This window comes from Oreochromis aureus, linkage group 7 (genome assembly GCF_013358895.1).
Source record: "Oreochromis aureus strain Israel breed Guangdong linkage group 7, ZZ_aureus, whole genome shotgun sequence".
Lineage (NCBI taxonomy): Eukaryota > Metazoa > Chordata > Actinopteri > Cichliformes > Cichlidae > Oreochromis > Oreochromis aureus.
This window is the reverse complement of record NC_052948.1, coordinates 14,601,265-14,614,714: the sequence shown is the minus strand read 5'-3', so window position 1 is coordinate 14,614,714 and position 13,450 is coordinate 14,601,265. Positions and strand designations below refer to the sequence as shown.

Genomic DNA, 13,450 nt, shown 5'->3' with positions numbered 1-13,450 from the left:
TATAGTGATACAACATGTACTCTTTCATTTTGGGACTTTTATTGTATTCTTTGTAATATGTAACAAGCATTTTTTGCAACATACCTAGCTAAATACTAAATTCTTTCTCCCTGTATGCCAGGTTAATGAGTTTTTTCATCTTTGCAACTGCACTATGGCCAAATGCATAGGCAATAACCAAGTTGAAATAGTTCCATATGAATGTAAGCCTATTAGGAACATAACTTGCAGCAATGGAAAGAAACCAGTTCTCGTGTATGATGAGTACCAGTGCTGTCAACAATACGCTTGTGACTGTAAGTTTTTCTGTGGTTAAAATACTTTTTAATTTACTTTTTTTTAAAAAATACATTTTAGATTATAATCTGTTTTTCATCTTTTTAGGTGAATGTGAAGGATGGGGGGATCCTCATTACATTACCTTTGATGGTTTTTACTACAGTTATCAAGGAAACTGTACTTATGTTTTAATGGAAGAAATTGAAAGAAAGTATCACTTAAAGGTTTACATTGATAACGTGATTTGTGATCCCAATGAAGATGTTTCCTGTCCTCGATCTATTATTATTTCATATGGATCACATGTTTTCAATTTGACAAATCATAACCTAATCGGAAGAGCAGATTTGGAGGTAAAGCAAGACGCACCAGTGATTCACGGTTATTGCATTTATATTATTTTTTCTTACAAAGAATTTATATATTATTTTTATTTCTCCTTCAAGGATTCAAAGATATAAGAGTAGCAAATAGAAAAGATAGATGTTGTTTTAGAATATATAATGTAATTTATTATGATGTCACTTTTTTGTTTTGTAGGCACTGAAAAATGGAGTACATCTGAAACTACCTTATTCACAGTATGGTGTTAAGATCACGAATTCAGGATTTGACTTGGTTTTGGAGATCCCATTACTAGAAGTGGTCATTACATTCGGAAGAACTGGCTTCAGTGTTAATCTTCCATATAAATATTTTGGCAAAAACACCCAGGGTCATTGTGGTAAGAGCGCTTTCTCAAGTAGCCCCATTGTTTAATCCTTGGTTTAAGGCAAACTGCAGTATTAATTGTATTACTATTACTGTCAGGAACATGCAACAATAACCAGACTGATGACTGCATGTTGCCTGGAGGTCGGCTGGTAGAAAGTTGTGCAGTGATGGCTGACCACTGGCCTGCGAAAGATATTGGCCAACATAAATGTACTATACCGCCTGCCATACCTCCAAGTGTGACTGCCATAACTCAATGCAAGAAACAGTCCATGTGTGAGCTGCTTAAGAGCAGGTAGACATTATCCAATGTGTTCCAGCAGTTTATTACCTTACTTTTTGCATTTAAAACACAATAGCTTCATTTTTGTATTTTTTACAGTCTCTTTGCAGAGTGCCATCCTATTATCTCTCCAGAGAATTTCTACAGAGGTTGCATTTTTGATAGCTGCTATATTGAAAAAAACGAAGTGCTATGCGCAAGTTTGCAAACTTATGCATCAGCCTGTGCTCAGGCTGGAGTTTGCATTTACTGGAGGAACCACACCCAAACAGAAAAGTGGTGTGGTAAGCAAGCTTGCATTATTTCATTGTAAATATTGGTATTGCTGGAGGTATTATATTGTTTTTATCTTGTGGTATTTAACACACAAAACAAACTACTGTGCATGTTCTTAAATAGAATAGCAGTATGTTTTTTTTAATGATTTGTTTTATATTTCATCAACAGCCATAGACTGCCCATCAAGCCAAGTTTACAAGCCTTGTGGTCCTGCGGATCGGCCAACCTGTGAAGACACGTAAGTTAGAATGGAAAAGGCGTATATTTATTATAACATGTATTGAGTACCCAAGCATTTTCTAAGACTATGGTCATTGTGGGCAGTACATATTTATTTAAAAAAAAGTAACAATAATAAATTAGAAAAATATTCTTAATTTTGAAATTTTAAACTACTTTCAGAGTGATTCACTAGCTGGGCCCATGTCCTCATTTGAGGTTTGACAGTGTTTTTTAGTAGATAAACACATGGCTTTAACATGAACAGAGCTTTGAGCTGCAGTTTGGGGAAGTCCTCCAATAGGAGTGGTGGCGGCTTCCTGGCCTTGCAGATCCCCATGTACTAATGAGAATTGAAGTATTGAAAGAATTAAGAATGGGGAGAGAGGGTGGGGCACGAAAAAGAGAAAAATCAGCTTGTAGAACTGGGGGAGTCATACAGGGAGTGCAGAATTATTAGGCAAGTTGTATTTTTGAGGAATAATTTTATTATTGAACAACAACCATGTTCTCAATGAACCCAAAAAACTCATTAATATCAAAGCTGAATGTTTTTGGAAGTAGTTTTTAGTTTGTTTTTAGTTTTAGCTATTTTAGGGGGATATCTGTGTGTGCAGGTGACTATTACTGTGCATAATTATTAGGCAACTTAGCAAAAAACAAATATATACCCATTTCAATTATTTATTTTTACCAGTGAAACCAATAGAACATCTCCACATTCACAAATATACATTTCTGACATTCAAAAACAAAACAAAAACAAATCAGCGACCAATATAGCCACCTTTCTTTGCAAGGACACTCAAAAGCCTGCCATCCATGGATTCTGTCAGTGTTTTGATCTGTTCACCATCAACATTGCGTGCAGCAGCAACCACAGCCTCCCAGACACTGTTCAGAGAGGTGTACTGTTTTCCCTCCTTGTAAATCTCACATTTGATGATGGACCACAGGTTGTCAATGGGGTTCAGATCAGGTGAACAAGGAGGCCATGTCATTAGTTTTTCTTCTTTTATACCCTTTCTTGCCAGCCACGCTGTGGAGTACTTGGACGCATGTGATGGAGCATTGTCCTGCATGAAAATCATGTTTTTCTTGAAGGATGCAGACTTCTTCCTGTACCACTGCTTGAAGAAGGTGTCTTCCAGAAACTGGCAGTAGGACTGGGAGTTGAGCTTGACTCCATCCTCAACCCGAAAAGGCCCCACAAGCTCATCTTTGATGATACCAGCCCAAACCAGTACTCCACCTCCACCTTGCTGGCGTCTGAGTCGGACTGGAGCTCTCTGCCCTTTACCAATCCAGCCACGGGCCCATCCATCTGGCCCATCAAGACTCACTCTCATTTCATCAGTCCATAAAACCCTAGAAAAATCAGTCTTGAGATATTTCTTGGCCCAGTCTTGACGTTTCAGCTTGTGTGTCTTGTTCAGTGGTGGTCGTCTTTTTCAGCCTTTCTTACCTTGGCCATGTCTCTGAGTATTGCACACCTTGTGCTTTTGGGCACTCAGTGATGTTGCAGCTCTGAAATATGGCCAAACTGGTGGCAAGTGGCATCTTGGCAGCTGCACGCTTGACTTTTCTCAGTTCATGGGCAGTTATTTTTGCGCCTTGGTTTTTCCACATGCTTCTTGCGACCCTGTTGACTATTTTGAATGAAACGCTTGATTGTTCGATGATCACGCTTCAGAAGCTTTGCAATTTTAAGACTGCTGCATCCCTCTGCAAGATATCTCACTATTTTTGACTTTTCTGAGCCTGTCAAGTCCTTCTTTTGACCCATTTTGCCAAAGGAAAGGAAGTTGCCTAATAATTATGCACACCTGATATAGGGTGTTGATGTCATTAGACCACACCCCTTCTCATTACAGAGATGCACATCACCTAATATGCTTAATTGGTAGTAGGCTTTCGAGCTTATACAGCTTGGAGTAAGACAACATGCATGAAGAGGATGATGTGGACAAAATACTCATTTGCCTAATAATTCTGCACTCCCTGTATATGGATAAGAACAGGAAGGTGCAGGTTTTGTCTCGCTGCTGAAATTCAAATAATTTATCTCTAACTTTATGGATGTGTTTATTAGGGGGAAAAGATTTAAACAGTAAATAAAACAATTAACACTAGGTTTACTATCCTGCGCAAATTTGCGTAACTTCCCTAAACCCAATACCCCCTAGAATTACTGGCTTTTTTATTTTCTGGTGCAAGTCCCGAGGTGTTAAGCACCCCTGCTGAGATTTTCACAGGTCGTCAGCTTGTTTCTCCTACAGCTTTTGTTGTGCAAACCACCCATTGTCCTTGAGGCCTGGCACATTTGCATTTGCTCACTCAGAGTTGCTCAGATCCAAGGCAGGCCAAACCTCTGTGTTACAACTTTCAGAAATGCCTGATAGAAATGCTTCAACTTACTCATGAGATTTTGACCACATTTTTTGCGGAAGTCACAACTATACTGAATGCACGACCGTTGTTGCCAGCTGCAAGAAATGCTTGGTAGGGAACAGCTGTTCCCTACCAAGGTTCGTTCAAAGTTTGAAAGACTTTGAAATAAAACAGACTTGTGTACCCATATATTGTGAATGTCTGTCTTTTGTATGTAGGTTGTAACACAGAGGTTTGGCCTGCCTTGGATCTAAGTAAACAAATGCCAATGTTGCACACACACACACACACACACACACACACACACACACACACACACACACAGCAAATCTGCATTTATTTGTCCCACAAGTGGAAAATCTGCATTGTCATTGCAAAAAGTGGACAGAGCACAGTATAGAAAGTGCACTATACAAACAATCTGGAAACATAAATATGGACACGTGTATTCAAAAATATTGGTGTATGTATACACACACACACACATATCTATCTATCTACGTGTGTGTGTGTGTGTGTATATATATATATATATATATACACACACACACATATATATATATATATATATATATGATATAGATGTGTCTGTGTGTATAACTAGACTTTATGCTTTAAGTTCATGAACTTATGGCATTCATTTCAATCCTGTTTGTAAGAGCAATCATGTGTCCTGTTGGTGCCATTGTGGATTGCTGGTCAGAAAGTTTTCTGGTGCCACTAATCAAAGAGACAATGCCCGAGATAGATTCATTTCAATTATGCAACACCTTCGATTTGATGACAGGGACACGCGGGCAGAACGGGTGAAAACAGACAAATTTGCAGCGATCTCCGACATCTGGACACGCTTCAACGAGAACTGTGCTAAGAGTTTCACTCCAGGGGAACACATGACCATAGATGAACAGCTGTTCCCTACCAAGGTTCGTTGTCCATTCACCCAGTATATTGCAACCAAGCCAGACAAATTTGGGATCAAGTTCTGGATGGCCACGGATTTGGACACCAAATATGTCTGCAGTGCATCTCCTTACTTGGGAAAGGACCCCAGTCGTCAGAAGGGAGAGAGGCTGGCAGAGAACGTGGTCATGAAACTGATGGAGCCGTTTTTGGATGATGGAAGAAATGTCACAACGGACAATTTCTTTACTTCACTGTCACTGTCGCACAGACTGCTGCAGCGCAAAACAACAGTACTGGGCACGGTGAATAAAGTCCGGCGTGAACTTCCTCAACTTGCAAAAGATACTGCAAAGCGAGAGGTATTCTCCACTTCAGTGCTTAGAAGTGGCAGTGTGTCCTTGACAATTTATGCACCTAAAAAAAACAAGACTGTGTGTGTTCTAAGTTCCATGCACCAAGACGTGACGATCGGTGACGGCAGAAAGAGGAAACCCAACACGATCACAGACTACAACCACATGAAGGTATGTGAATGTGTGTACAATTTTACACCAGTGCTACAATGTTTTCTGATGTGTGCTATACAGGCCTATAGAAAAAACATATACTCATGACTCTCTCGCTCTGCTTTTACAGTGTGGTGTTGACGTGTTGGACCAAATGGCACGGATGTATTCTGTAAGATCAGCAACACGCAGGTGGCCAGTAGCGGTTTTCTACAATATGCTGGACCTGGCGGCAGTGAATGCCTACATTTTGTACAAGGCATGTACAGGGTGGACAGGCAAAAGAAGATTGTTTCTGCGTCTTCTAGCTCAGCAACTTCGTTGCCGATTCATGCAGCACAAGGAAATCTTAGCACAGAGGCAGGCTGCTGCAGCTGCTGTGCCGGGGACTGTAAAGCCAACGCAGTGCCAGGTGCAAGAGAGCTGCAACAGGAATCGCAGCAGATTTACCTGTGGAACATGTAAGAAATTCACCTGTGCCAAATGCAGGGATGATGGACACTGGGTCTGCAAACCCTGTAAAGTTTGAAACACTTTGAAATAAAACAGACTTGTGTACCCATATATTGTGAATGTCTGTCTTTTGTATGTAAGTTGTAACACAGAGGTTTGGCCTGCCTTGGATCTGAGTAAACAAATGCCAATGTTGCACACACACACACACACACACACACACACACACACACACACACACACACAGCAAATCTGCATTTATTTGTCCCACAAGTGGAAAATCTGCATTGTCATTGCAAAAAAGTGGACAGAGCAAGGTATAGAAAGTGCACTATACAAACATTTTATATATACATACATATATATATATATGATATAGATGTGTCTGTGTGTATAACTAGACTTTATGCATATTATATAAGGTGTGGCTATATAAATATATAAATATATGTACAACTCTGTGTATATATGTTTATGGACAGGCATGCAGGCAGGTAAGGAAGGAAAGCAGCCTTGCAGGGAAGGAAAAACTTGAATCTCTCATGGTTAGGGGTTGGGGGAGGGTGTGTTTGCACAACAAAAGCAGGAGAACAATGGAGCTGACGACCTGTGAAAATCTCAGCGGGGTGCCAAGAGGTGTTAAGGTCGGGGGGAATTTACGCAAATCTGCGCAGGCCAGTAAATCTAGTAGTAGGGACTTGCACCAGGGAAAAAAGGCTCAGTAATTCTAGTGTTAAGGCTTTGTAACTTACACACCTCTAAAACAATTTGTATAAGGTCAATGAATGGGTCTGTATTACTGTTGTCATAGTACTGGTAGGATCATAGGTACATCATTTTCAAGGTGGCAGAGTAAGGTCTCCATGTCTCCACTCAGCCTGGCCTCCAAAACTACAAACAGGCTACACTTATTACAAGTATTGTTATTACTAAAGGACTTATTAAGGTTCTCTTAAGTTGATCAAGTTATTAAGGTTATCTTAATAACTTAATCACTTCTCTTCTAAATTCAATGCGTCCATTAGATTGGGAACAGACTTCCAGGTTGGATTTAGTCTTCTGATAACGTATCTGTTGTTTAGTTTGGCTCACTCACTTGTTTGCATATTGCAGGTCTTTCATGTTACCGCTTTTAGTGAATTTTTTTTCTTGTGGTATAGTCTTCACCAAACATTTTGTACTGATTCGGTGACCAGACTAGTAGATCAGACCTTTAGTGACCCTCTTTTTTTTAACTGGACCACAATAAAATATGTTAAAACAAGAGCATCACAAATAGTATTAATAACACAATATGATAGTATATAGTATATGATTAGTCTTTTAGCAAGTTAAAAGGAATAATGCTCTGTTTTGATGTTGACTATTTTAGTCCTTACGAACCCACCATGAACTTCACTACTGAGGGCTGCTTTTGTCCTGAAGGAATGAAACTTTTCAGCAAAGAGTCCAACATATATGTGAAAACATGTGGTAAGTGTGGCATACTTGCCCAAGCTGTATCATTTCAGTGAATGCACATTGTGATACTTGTGATCTGTACCTGTGGAGGAACATTTAGGACACTTGGAACATAAGAAATCACATTACTGAATGCAGTGAATGAATGATTATGTTTGCAATTAATTACAATCAAAATTTAATAATTTGTTTTCAACAGGATGTCTTGATCCTGAAGGTAATTCTCGTGAGGTGAGCAAAGTCTTCTTTTCATGTTCAGTTAAAATCATAACCTTTATTGTTTAGCTGCAAGAGAAAATCATCAAATAGTGAATAAAATGTCTTTAGAAAGTAAACCCAAGTATTATATACCATTCCTTTTTCAGTTCAATGAAAGATTTGAGCTCAAATGCCAGAACTGCACCTGTGGAGAATCCACAAAGACTGTGACTTGCAAGCCTAAGGAGTGCCCAAAACCAAACGTAACAGAATGCTCTGATGATGGATTTGTCCTCATCAAGCAAACTGATCCATCAGATCCCTGCTGTTCTACCCCTGTTTGCCATAAGACACATTTGTGTTTAATATGTTTGAATTAATGTTGGTTGATGTTAATTCTTGAACGTGGCTCTGAATCATTGTTTTATCATCCCCACAGAGTGTAAACCTGGCAGTTGCCCAGACATACATGTGACATGTTCGATTGGAGAAAAGCCAGTTGTCAGTGTTCCCAAGGGAAAATGCTGTTCAGAACTTAAATGCGGTATGTAGGAAATGTATCAGACCAGTTGACTAATTGTTACTGTCGTCACTAGTGGGTACCAGACTTACTAGTCGTAGAATCTAATTGATTTACATTTTAATTGAAACCAAATGCCAGTTAATTGTTATGTATTAATGTTATGCCATCTGCCACCACATAGACCATTGCTGGTGAGAAGCACCAGAAACCCATTGATCTTGGCAGTTAATCTTTCTGTTAACACTACTATTATTAGTTCTTTTAAAGGCGAAAAATGAAATTGCAGATAAAACCAGAAAAAATTAGCCAATGTGTATAAGATAAAACTCTAATCATCTCTTACTTTACTCAGATTGCACAGAGTGTATATTTGTTAATAATTTGAATTATTTTGGATAAGGATAAGTGTAAGATAATGGGTAATTTCAGTTTTTACTTTATAATTTTGTTTAGCGTAATATTGACAGTTAAATTGTATTTTCTTTCCTTATTTAATTTTTACGTACTGTTCCTTTAATACATGGCAACTGTGCACGGAGGGAGCGTTCGCGACTGGCAGTGGGGAGTAACGGGGCTTTAACTAGCTGTGGAGTCAAACAGTTTTCTTACCATGTTTGCAGTGTACGGGAACATTCAAACGGATTACTGTATTTCAAGACAGTGGAAATAAATGTTTGCCTGTTTGTTTTCAACTACAAGCGGACTTGTGGATTATGTTCAACTGCACAAGGACACGCGTATGGCCCGACGACCAGCTAGTGCTTCCGCGGTAATACAATGGCAATGGATCGGCATTCCCTTAGTGACCAGTGATGGGATTAACGGTGTTACAAGTAACGGCATTACAAGTAACAGCGTTACTTTTTTCAGTAATGAGTAATCTAACTAATTACTATTCCTATCGTTACAACAATGTTACCGTTACTAACAAGAAAATGCAGCGCGGTCGCGTTACTATTTTTCAACAAACAGACGGTTGAAGCTGTCTTCAGCTTACCACGCCTCATATCAGTTGCACGGAAGTAGCTGTAAGTAATCTGGGCGCTACAGCTTTAAGTAGCTGCGCGCGCTCCCGCAGATGGTGTTGTGCCAAAAAGTGATTGCCTGCCGAAAACTGATTTCCAATGTTTCCGTGTGTTTGTTATGTGTAATATCGTTACGTATGTTGCTAAGTAGACTTTGGTGAACAGGTATTACAAAGGGGTTATATATAAAATTTAAAAATTACCTGTTTCTCAATTATCTTTGTAACTGTGTTATTGTACTTACATTATAATATATCAGCTCCCTTTTGTCACTTAAAATATGTTTACAGAACTATTTTTGCATTTGTTGCAATTTCAGCTGTCCTCTTGGCCAGATTACTCTTAAAAGAGACATTTTTAAATTCAACAAGGATTTTTTTAACTGCATAAATAAAGGATACATAAAAGTCAATGCCAAAAACTGATTGTGGCTTCTACCTTGTTACAGGAATGTTGTTTGTTGCTCAAAATGACTTGATATCATTGATGAGGGATACATTTGACATATGTTTCAGATATTATAGGCCAACAAGTTATTTATAGCAGTTTAAATACAAGCAATCAGTTTTTGGCAAATACCGGAAAGCAGTTTTTGGCAGACAATGACTTTTTGGCACAACAACAGCAAGCACTTTCTGGTAAATGATCACTTTTTGGCACAACACCTGGAGCTAAGGGGGCAAAACAATCGCATGAGTGCTGCTGTTTGACTGAGGAAGAATAAAGTAGTCGTGGTAAGCCAATCACACGACCACTTGTGGTGTCCTCGGGATTCCCATATGCTTGTTTTATTTAAAAATTGACAACTTATATTTGCATTTAAAGTTATGAAATATGATTCAATAAACATGTTTGTGGTTGTTACAGTAAAAAAATATAACTTTCTACTCGGAATTTATGTTTTTTGTCTGATTTTAGATCAATTGTGTTAATACAGTATGTCAAAATGAAAACATAACTGTAAATTCAGACATGTGAGGTTGTGCTTAAAAGAATGTTACCAAACAAGGCAAAGTAAATAGTTTTTAAAGGTGAAAAGTAGAGGGAAAATCAAAAGTAGTCAAAGATGGCCAATTATAACCTGGACTCCAGAGGGTTAAACTTTTTTTTTTTTTAAAGTAACGCAATAGTTACTTTTCAAGTAAATAATTACTTTTAGAATCTTGTAACTCAGTTACTAACTCAGTTACTTTTTTGAAGAAGTAGTAACTATAATTAATTACTTTTTCAAAGTAACTTGCCCAACACTGTTAGTGACAGGGTGAGGAGATCAGTCATTTGGGGTTCAGAGGGATTCAGGGTAAAGCCCTCACTCCTCCAAAAAGAATTAAAAGTAGCCAGTTTAGGCGGCCGCCTTCTCAGTAAAGTGTTGCAACCAAACATGTCTTACTGGGAGGAGGCCCATAGACCCAGAACATACTGGAGAAAAGTTGTCTCTCTGCTGGCCTGATAAGCTGATCCCAGACAAGCTGGAGGATGTGGCTAGCGAGAGGAGGCTCTGGATTTCCCTGCTTAAGCTACTGCCTCCACGACCCAACTTCAACCCAAGTATAACCTGCAATGTTGAAAATGCATAATGTGAGGTGCTGCACAGTTAAGCGGCATGATTCATTATTGAAGAATGTGACTAGTGATTTCAAATAGCTTTGTTTAATGAGTTTTCTACATTATATTACATTATTCCTGTGCTTGCCACAATATGGTTCTCAAATTTAGTTTGATATCTCAGTGTTTCTTAGTTTTAGACTAGTTTTTCTCATATAGTTGGCTAAGAAATTAGCCTTCGTGGAAAGCTAAAGCTTAAATTGATGTAAAAGCTAATAATAACAATAACACCTTAACTTATTTTTGGTCATTTTGTACTTTTTCCTAGAGCCTAAAAATGTTTGTGTTCGCAATGGGATTGAGTACCAGGTAAATGGGAAGAAAATTATTTGCCACGTTTTTTACCTTTAAGGACTTCGGCTGCACATAATTCTGTATGGCTTTTTTCTGTTTATCTGCTAGCCTGGTTCTTCAGTTCCTGGGTCTGTATGTCAGGAGTGTACATGTGAGGCTGAGCAAAATTCTACTGTATTCAAAATAAGCTGTGAGGATCAGGAATGTAACAAATCTTGTGACATGGTAAGGAAAAAACCCAATGTCAAAAATATCAGTGTATTGTAGATGTAGCTTTGTTATATTGCACTTGGCAACCAAAATGTGCCCCCTCTCTTTGTCTTTCAAGGATATGAATATGTGAAAACTGGTTCAGATGAATGCTGCGGGAAGTGTGTGCAGACACACTGTGTTGTCAATATTAACGGAGCCAAGCAACTCTTGTCTGTAAGTTGGCTGCAAGGCCACATGATTATGTTTATTTATGTTTCAAAAATATGTGTGTGTATATATATCTGTCTCAATTATCTTCAGCAAGGAGAAACCTGGTCACCAACTGAGAATAGGTGTGATAAATATACCTGTAGCTGCCCACTTGGAATTACCACACGTGACGCAGAGAGCTTCGACTGATGCAACTTTATTCTCTCCTCTTTTACCACCGACAATATGGCACCGTGAAAACTCTTTCTGCTTCCAAGGGTGCTAATCATGCTGAACCCGCTAGCCAACCTCCTCCATGCACATCTCTTTGCCAGTCTTTCCACACCACAAACAAATGACATGCATACACAATAAAAAACGAATTCCCCACACTGAGTAAACTTTCAAAGTTATAGCATGTGACAGGTAAATAGAAAACATAGTTTTGCATGAGTATTTTCAAAAAATAAACGTTTTTACTCACTCTGAAGCAACGTGTTTGTGTTGTTTCACTGAGAACAGAACAGGAAGTCTGACACAATAAAAGAGGAAGTACTAAGGTACTCTTCAAAATAAAAGCACAAAGTAAAGCGGCTTTGCCGGCATTTACAATACCTGTGTTAAGAATGGTGAGATCTTAACAACAAGCACTTCACACACAGTCTGCCCAGTACTCAATGAAAGCAGCTGTCAACCTGTAAGTATCAATTTTCTCATTATTCATCTTGTTTGCATTCATCTGAGTGATCAAAAGTTGTTCAACTTTTGTTGCTGTATATTTTCTTGTATATTTAGCCGTTGTTGTATATTTTCCTTCTTAGGGCACAATTCAAACTGCAGCAAACGGCTGTTGTAAAATTTGTGAGTATAACATTTGAGTTTGTTTTGGGTTTAAGATACTTAAATTAAAATAGGCTAACTGTGCATCTTTTTTGAAAAGGTGTGGAGAAGGAGAAGGCATGCAAGTTAAGGTCCATGAAAACCAATATTACACACAATAACTGTACATCTGCCCAGGAGGTAGATATGCCATATTGTGAAGGATCTTGCAACACTTACACCATGTAAGCATAATCTTACAATCATTTACCCTGGAAAGATTTTAAAAATACCGTTATATAGTTTCTGTATTAATTTAACCCATGGTGTTCTTTATTTAGGTACTCTAAAGCAGCAGCAGCTATGCAGCATTCTTGCTCCTGCTGTAAGGAGACACGCCTCAGCAATCACACTGTAGACCTGGTCTGCCCAAATGGAGACAGTTACTCCTACACATACATGTATGTGGAGGAGTGTGGTTGTACCAACACAGAGTGCATCGCAGCTGCTGGACAACATATTCGCAGGAAGCGAAGCTTCACACTGCTGTGATAAACCAGTTCATGTATGAGGGACATAGATATTTCCTCCCATATTATTAAAGCAATCATTACATATATACAAAATAAATGCCAATATAAAGAGAGCATTTATGAACATTGATTCAATAAAAAGGATGCAACTCAGTTCAAGTCGTTGTTTTCAATGTCTTCTTTGAGCTACTTAAACATGTACGACAGTGATTAAACAGAATTTTTGCCAATGGTGATGTTTAAACATAATACACACATACACAAGGAATTACAAAGTTAATTTAAATGTTGTCAAACAGGTAGGTGAGAGCTCCTCCAAGGACAAATATGAACTGGCAGCAAGAACAAGGAAGAGCCACCCTATATTGCCAAAAGTATTTGCTCATCGTTCACACACGTGAACTTAAGTAACATCCCATTCTTAATCTATCAATTTTAATATGATGTTGGCCCATCCTTTGCACCTATAACAGGTTCAACTGTTCTGAGAAGGCTTTCTTTAAGGTTCAGGAATGTGTTTATGGAAATTTCTGATCATGCTTCCAGAAGTGCATTTGTGA

General features: G+C 38.5%; 1 protein-coding gene across 2 annotated transcripts; it reads left to right on the top strand.

Annotated features, from left to right (window-relative positions):
* The first annotated feature begins 154 nt into the window (after nt 1-154).
* On the top strand, nt 155-13,043 carry LOC116326150 (intestinal mucin-like protein). 2 transcript variants are annotated; one of them, XM_039615651.1, is made up of 18 exons: nt 155-296; nt 385-632; nt 820-1,003; nt 1,090-1,288; nt 1,376-1,560; nt 1,724-1,793; nt 7,403-7,503; nt 7,691-7,722; nt 7,857-8,034; nt 8,129-8,233; nt 11,111-11,151; nt 11,245-11,360; nt 11,463-11,562; nt 11,650-11,692; nt 12,150-12,235; nt 12,360-12,399; nt 12,479-12,602; nt 12,699-13,043. In XM_039615651.1, the coding sequence occupies exons 1-18, from the start codon at nt 155-157 to the stop codon at nt 12,907-12,909; spliced, it is 2,205 nt and encodes a 734-aa protein (XP_039471585.1). In that variant the 3' UTR covers nt 12,910-13,043. The 2 variants fall into 2 exon arrangements, 1 of the variants encoding a protein (XP_039471585.1); XR_005613937.1 differs by lacking the exons at nt 155-296; nt 385-632; nt 820-1,003; ... (9 more) ...; nt 12,479-12,602; nt 12,699-13,043 and having other exon boundaries at nt 11,253-11,361; nt 11,465-11,562; nt 11,650-12,226.
* Nucleotides 13,044-13,450: the final 407 nt, after the last annotated feature.

Coding starts and splice junctions, on each gene's coding strand:
- LOC116326150 (XM_039615651.1), top strand. CDS start 155: ATGGCCAAATGCATAGGCAATAACCAAGTTGAAATAGTTCCATATGAA. Junction 1,289..1,375: donor TGTGAGCTGCTTAAGAGCAG/GTAGACATTATC, acceptor TATTTTTTACAG/TCTCTTTGCAGAGTGCCATC. Junction 11,563..11,649: donor GAGCCAAGCAACTCTTGTCT/GTAAGTTGGCTG, acceptor AATTATCTTCAG/CAAGGAGAAACCTGGTCACC.